At 43.1% G+C, this 7,618-nt stretch overlaps 1 protein-coding gene across 1 annotated transcript in view; it reads left to right on the top strand.

Moving 5' to 3' along the window:
- The first annotated feature begins 557 nt into the window (after positions 1-557).
- Positions 558-7,618, top strand: part of LOC135526027 (frizzled-3-like) — a 32,785-nt gene continuing 25,724 nt past the window's right edge. The window contains exon 1 of the mRNA XM_064954048.1: positions 558-1,063. Coding sequence (XP_064810120.1) covers positions 824-1,063 — 240 coding nt within the window. The 5' untranslated portion in view covers positions 558-823. The remainder of the gene's footprint in view (positions 1,064-7,618) is intronic.

Raw genomic sequence — 7,618 nt, 5'->3', positions numbered from 1 at the left:
TATATATATTTTTGCCTGTCTCCTGCCCTTCATCTACACTGATTTGAAGTGGATTTAACATGTGACATCAATAAGGGGTCATAGCTGTCACCTGGATTCACCTGGTCTGTCTCATGGAAAGAGGTGTTCCTAATGTTTTGTACACTGTTGCTGTAAGCCTATGTTTAACTGTTTTCGCCCTTATCAATAACCTAGAAGTAGCTTAGATGTTTCAATTGAAAATGTAATACATATAAGTGACTGTAATAATAATGTAATAACTACAGCATTATATCTATTGAATCAGATAGATCTTCAACATATGGGGACTTGTGTAAATGAGAGATGGGGATGCTGTTTTTCAACTCCCTGGCTCTTGTCACTTATACACATTTAGAGGACTTTCTTGCCACTTGTCTTACCATTCTTTTGTATTTGAACTTGTAGGTCTTGCTTGACGTGTTACTCGGCCGTTGGGCGTTCTTTGAAGAAACACTGAAGACTTTCAATAGGCAGTTTCTCATTTTCTTTTGTTGGAGAGAAGAACAGAGGACCATAGCTGTGCTGGAGGTGGGGGGGGGGAGACGGTGGAACATCTTGGCCGATGATCTCAGCCCTCCAGCGGGTACAGACCCAGCAAGAGAGGGCCTGGAGGAGAGAGGCTGGCTGTGGATCCCGTTGTCAGGCAGGGTGCATTCTCTGGGGGATGGAAGCAGCAGGACTCCCCTGCGAGCTCCACAGATCTCCAGGGTGTGATTGTGTAGAAGAATAGCCCCGCTGTTCTCTAATCCCTCATCTCCTCTCTTCATCCCTCTCTCCCCCTACCCTGCTTTGTGAATTGAGGATGAGTGTGAGGTGGGACTCACACAGAGACAGGGTCATGTCTAGGTCACTCTTCCTCCTCTTCCTCTGGTCCCTCTGCTCACCCTGTCTGTCTATCCATGCGGAGACAGCAGAGAGCCACAGTACGTTTACCTGTGAGCCAATAGGACTACGGATGTGCCAGGACCTGCCTTACAACACCACCTTCATGCCCAACCTCCTCAACCACTACGACCAGCAGACGGCCGCGCTCGCCATGGAGGTACTGACTACAGCTGTGTGTGTGTGTGTGTACCTGACGGTCTTTGAGTTTGTATGTGCTTTGCTGTTGCTCCAAAGGGATCCTGCTTTCTGAATAGAGAGTGATGTGAGGTTGTAAGTTGAGCGTTTGGGCTGACATAGAAACCAACCGACTCAGATTACTGGCTGTCTGTCCTTCTCTTTTGTAACAGTCTTCAGAATGAATGAGCAAGGATAGGTTGTTAACGTCAATAGGTTAGTGGCCTTACTTGTACTTATTTCTCAGCATATTTCTAGGCTGACATATTTTTGATATTTTTTGTAATAGAGTTTTGTTTCTGTCTGCTGTTGCTTGGAGTGCATGTGTCAGGCAGTATTTTCTGATTTGATGACTCTTGTTTGTGTGTGCATCATCTGCTAGTCATTACGTTTTAGAGTGCCATTACAGTATGTTAACGTGATGGCGTACAGTTGTATCTCCAGCCTTTTAATCATGCCCTCATCTGTTTTGTTACCCATCGCCTTAGTACACGTGTATAGCTTCCAAAAACCATCTACCTGTAGCTCTTAATCTTTGGCATTCTTTTATGGCCTCTCAATAAATCTAGTTGTAGCATGATGAGGATGACATTACTCATATTTTGCTGCAGCAAAATCTGGTGCAGAAATTCCCAGAACAGCTGTTCCCCATTTTCAGATTATTTTGCCCACATCAGAATCAGCCGAAACCATCACAGGGAAGAAAAAGAAAACATGCCTTGCTTTTTTTTCTGCTTATTCAATCATTTTTTTTTATTTTTTATTTCACCTTTATTTAACCAGGTAGGCTAGTTGAGAACAAGTTCTCATTTACAACTGCGACCTGGCCAAGATAAAGCAGAGCAGTGTGAACAGACAACACAGAGTTACACATGGAGTAAACAATTAACAAGTCAATAACACAGTAGACAAAAAAAAGTCTATATACAATGTGTGCAAAAGGCATGAGGAGGTAGGCGAATAATTACAATATTGCAGATTAACACTGGAGTGATAAATGATCAGATGATCATGTACAGGTAGAGATATTGGTGTGCAAAAGAGCAGAAAAGTAAATAAATAAAAACTGTGGGGATGAGGTAGGTGAAAATGGGTGGGCTATTTACCAATAGATTATGTACAGCTGCAGCAATCGGATAGCTGCTCAGATAGCTGATGTTTGAAGTTGGTGAGGGAGATAAAGGTCTCCAACTTCAGCGATTTTTGCAATTCGTTCCAGTCACAGGCAGCAGAGTACTGGAACGAAAGGCGGCCGAATGAGGTGTTGGCTTTAGGGATGATCAGTGAGATACACCTGCTGGAGCGCGTGCTACGGATGGGTGTTGCCATCGTGACCAGTGAACTGAGATAAGGCTGAGCTTTACCTAGCATGGCCTTGTAGATGACCTGGAGCCAGTGGGTCTTGCGACGAATATGTAGCGAGGGCCAGCCGACTAGAGCATACAAGTCGCAGTGGTGGGTAGTATAAGGTGCTTTAGTGACAAAACGGATGGCACTGTGATAAACTGCATCCAGTTTGCTGAGAAGAGTGTTGGAAGCAATTTTGTAGATGACATCGCCGAAGTCGAGGATCGGTAGGATAGTCAGTTTTACTAGGGTAAGCTTGGCAGCGTGAGTGAAGGAGGCTTTGTTATGGAATAGAAAGCCGACTCTTGATTTGATTTTCGATTGGAGATGTTTGATATGGGTTGAGCATTTTTGTTGAATTTTATCAACATATATTAATGTGAGGATTTAAATAAACATCTGTTGAACTTTATTTAACCTAGTAAAGAAGTAACCAAAGCCCTACCCTTCAGCCCCGGAAGGCAGCTTTACAAAATGCAGTTGTTGCAACAGGAGAAGCTGCAATGTGAGACTGTGCTAGTTCTCACTCCCAGTCACTCTGGCAGCATCAGTGGAGGGGTTCTGGTTGTGAGAATCCGCAAAGGAAATTTAATAATATCCCTCACCGGACACTGGCTATACCCGCTCTGATTCATTGTGTGTGTGTGGAGAATGATGCCACATACTTTATCTATGCTTCTGTGTTAGTCTAAGTAATGCCTCTTGCCGCAGGAAGCTGCTTCATCATGTTTTACATGAACAACAACAGTCATTAGCAAGCAAGATAATCCATAGTGACTCCTAGCCGACACATAACCTGGTCTCTCTCTTTCACACACACACACACAGCCCAGTCAGCAGCACATGGTTTCCCTGAGGGGACTGAGCCCTGGTGTTAACCGCACCATGCTTCACTATTACCATGCCTCAGCCATCTGGACAGAACATCATTTCAGCTGTAAACCAACCTACTGTATTTTTCTGTGTGCGCATGCGTGTCTGTGTGTGGCTGGCTTACATCTGTCTCACAAAACCCAGTGTAAGCCATGCCTTTAGTGAACCACATCCAATTACTGCAACAGAAAGCATGTTATATCAAGTAGAGCTGTAGCCCTGGCTGGTACAGGGCTACTTTTGTATGTTTCTATGAGGCCTTGGTACTGTGCTGTTTCCTGTGTGATTGACAACAGGTTCAATGGTGCCAGCTGACATTATTCACCAGTGCTAACTAGCCACTAATCTGCCCCACCGCCCCACAATGGAACGATTGATTCTCAGCGCAGAATGATTCTCCCTCACCCGATACTGCAGTCAATTAAGCCTGGGGGAGAGATGGGAGAGGAAGGGAAAGGGCTGTAGTGAAAGGGGGAAAGAGTGTGTGAATGGGCAAATGAGCTCTTGAGTCACAACAGAGCACCCAATGTAAGCACCCACAAAACTCCCCCTCACACACATGATGACATCACTCTGGAGCTGGTCTGGTCTGACAATTTTTTTTATGAATAATAAATCCAATCCATTATGTAGTGGCACCCCCTTTCCCTTCTAATAATAACCCTGTACAAGAGAGGTAGGTGAGACCTGAGCTAAGGAATTCACTACCTGAGAGAGAGGGCAGGAGGTAGGATGGAAGACCGGGAGAGTATGTGTGTGTTTTTAATGTAAGGGAGCGGGTGAGTGGGATTGAAAGAGAAAATATCTGACTCTGGGAGAGAGCAGTGTGTGGGAGGTCTGTCTCTACCAGGGCCCCATGGTGGAGGTCTTTTCTGTGTTTGTCTCTCTCCCAGCATGGGATCCTGGCTGTCTCTTAGCCCCAGACTCTACTATGCTGATTTAATCAACTACACTAAAACCTGGGACCACCACTGGGCCATCACGTCCTCCAAAACACATATACACAATGTTACTGGGCCCTGTTGGTTGGCACGGCTGCCGATGAATTGGGTGATTACGCCATTCAAAGTCTGTCGGCGAAAAGAAGGGAAGCCTTTAGTATTTAGTCTTAAAAGCCGTAATTATTTTCCTGGTTCTATAGAGCGTTGTTTCTCTGCATTTCAACAATCAGAATAGCAAAGCATTTCCACCCACAGCCTTCAGCATAGACAGACAGTTTGGTGGGATAATGCCAGTTAGCCTAGCGTAGTGAGGGGAGTAGTCTATCCATGCATCCATAGCTATATCCTATATGGTGATGGTGACTTATCCTCTGTCAGCAGAGTGCCAAGTGCTGCTAAGTGCAGAGTAGAGCTGAGCAGCCCCCTGTTAAAAAGCATGCATCTATGTATGGATAACCTACAGTGCATTCGGAAAGTATTCAGTACTGTTAACTTTTTCCACATTTAGTTACGTTACAACCTTATTATTACACCACCAATCTACACACAATACCCCATAATGAAATAGCAAAAACCACTTGCAAACATTTCTAAAAACCTGCTTTCGCATTGTCTTTATGGGGTATTGTGTGTAGATTGATGAGGGTGGCAATGTTATTACGATGTAGAAAATGTCACTTTTCAAATGCACTGTATATACCATATATATGATATACTGTGTGTGTACACACGCGTGCAAGCACACTTACTACAATTCAAAAGTCTGGGGTCACTTAGAAATGTCCTTGTTTTTTGAAAGAAAAGCACTTTCTTTTTTTTTTCAATTTAAAATAACTTAAAATGTATCCAAAATACACTGTAGACATTGTTAATGTTTTAAGTAACTATTGTAGCTGGAAGCAGCTGATTTAAAAAAAAAATGGAATATCTACATAGGCGTACAGAGGCCAAGAAACTGAAGATCTCGTACAACGCTATGTACTATTCCCTTCACAGAACAGTGCAAACTGGCTCTAACCAGAATAGAAAGAGTGGGAGGCCCCGGTGCACAACTGAGCAAGAGGACAAGTACATTAGTGTCTAGTTTAAGAACCAGATGCCTCACAAGCCCTCAACTGGCAGCTTCATTTAAATAGTACCCGCAAAACACCAGTCTCAAAGTCAACAGTGAAGATGTGACTCCGGGATGCTGGTCTTCTAGGCAGAGTTTCTCTGTTTAGTGTCTGTTCTTTTGCCAATGTTAATCTTTTATTTTCATTGGCCAGTCTGAGATGTGGCTTTTTCTTTGGGATGCTGGCGTTCTAGGCAGAGTTGCAGAGTCGCCTCTTCACTGTTAACGTTGAGACTGTTGTTTTGCGTAACGATGCTTCAGGGGTGACTTGTCTATGTGCAGAGGGTCCCTGGTTCAAGTCCAGGTTGGGGGGAGGGAGTCTGATCCCATATCCTACACCTCCCCTCTACCTTTTTCATGCCTCTCCTGGGGAAACAGTTAGAGGCCTCAGGAAAAATTATGATTCCTTAATGATGCTCGTTGTCTGTGCAACATGAGACAGCGGATGGATTATAATCCCTTACAATGTATGGGAATGTATATCCTTCACATTTAGTGGTGCTATCACACTGGCCAGCTAATTCAACTATTTGATTGAGGAAAAGGGGGTACACGACAATAGTGTCGCAAATATAGAGTAATATAGGGTTTCGACATACTATGGTTACACATATGGTTAATATATTATGGTTACCATACTGTAATTTATGCAACCTTCAAAGGCAGGCATCAACATGGCCGAATGAGAATCCGTCAGCAATATATGGAAATCGCTTTCTATGGGTACAAATCTTTTTCTACGACTACAAATCACTTTCTACCGTGATAACTTTTTTCTATGTGTGAGAACTTCGTCTTTTTCTTGTCGTCAAATCCCTGCCAAAAGTCAGGTGACCTAAGCGCTTCCAAATATGGAGTTGCAGGTTTGCCATACCTTTCATGTTTGCGCATATCTCTCCCATGTACAACTTTATGGCAGTCATTTTACTTAAAGCCCTCGATTTACAGATACAAATCAAAAGCTGTTTGTTTGTGGATAGTGAATTGCGTTTGTGGATAGCGATTTACATTTGTGGATTGGTGATTTACATTTGAATACATTTGGCATGATATTGATCCCATACATAGAGGAGTAGGAGTTGTGATGGTGCTTTGCTGGTGAAACAGTCTGACTTTATTTACAATCCAAGGCACACTTAACCAGCATGGCTACCACAGCTTTCTGCAGCGTTTCACCATCCCTTCTGGCTTAGTTCCACTATCACTTGTTTTTCAAGAGGACAGTGACCCAACACACCTCCAGGCTGTTTAAGGGCTATTTGATCAAGGAGGAGAGTGATGAAGTGCTGCATCAGATGACCTGGCCTCCACAATCACCTGACCTCAACCCAATTTGAGTTGGTTTGGGATGAGTTGGACCGCAAAGTTAAGGAAAAGCAGCCACCAAGTGCTCAGCATATGTGGGAACTCCTTCAAGACTGTTGGAAAAGCATTCCAATTGAAGCTGTTTGAAAGAATGCCAAGAGTGTGCAAAGCTGTCAAGGCAAAGGGTGGCTACTTTGAAGAATCTCAAATATAATATATTTTGATTTAACACTTTATATCGGTGTGAAAAACTATATGATTGTTTTGTAGAAAATAGTAAATAAAAACCCTTCAATGAGTAGATGTGTCCAAACTTTGGGAACACAATACAAATCTTCTCAATGCAGCTCGAGTCAGAGGAGAGGGAGGAGAATGACACTGTGGTTCATGGTTCATTTTGGTGTCGCAGTTTTATGTTCAAATTCTCAGTGATCAAGGTCAGGATCTTTAAAAGGTAGGCTAATCATAGATCTGTGCTTAGTGGCCTGTTGTATTGACTGGAATATAAGGCCATTGTAACATAGGGGGAGTAGTTGATATGAGTCTTATATAACAGAATGGTGTATGATGCAGCCCAGATTAGGGCTGGCACAATTACCTTATAATCGTGTGACCGACGATTATGGATGAATACCGTCTTGAAAATAAAATCAGTCATAAGTCACCGTAAAAAAAAATAAAAAAATAAAAGATATTTAACAGCTGTCTGAAGACTGAACAGCCGGGCATTTGTGAGGTTGAGTTAGTTTCCAAGGTAACATGGACTCTTAACAATGTGATGAAACTGAAACAAGCAAGGTGTTGTAGCAAATGAGTCTTTGGTTGCCTAGGCAATGCCCCCTCTCACTGCAGCAGCACACACAGTCAGGAGCAGAGGAGAGAAGAAAATGTGCATCTTTTAAAATTCTAAATATTATAACGGTGACCTCGTTCATTTCGCTGACCAATAACCATCATCCAA

This window comes from Oncorhynchus masou, chromosome 32 (assembly GCF_036934945.1).
Source record: "Oncorhynchus masou masou isolate Uvic2021 chromosome 32, UVic_Omas_1.1, whole genome shotgun sequence".
NCBI lineage: Eukaryota > Metazoa > Chordata > Actinopteri > Salmoniformes > Salmonidae > Oncorhynchus > Oncorhynchus masou.
This window is presented reverse-complemented; position numbering and strand designations above follow the sequence as displayed.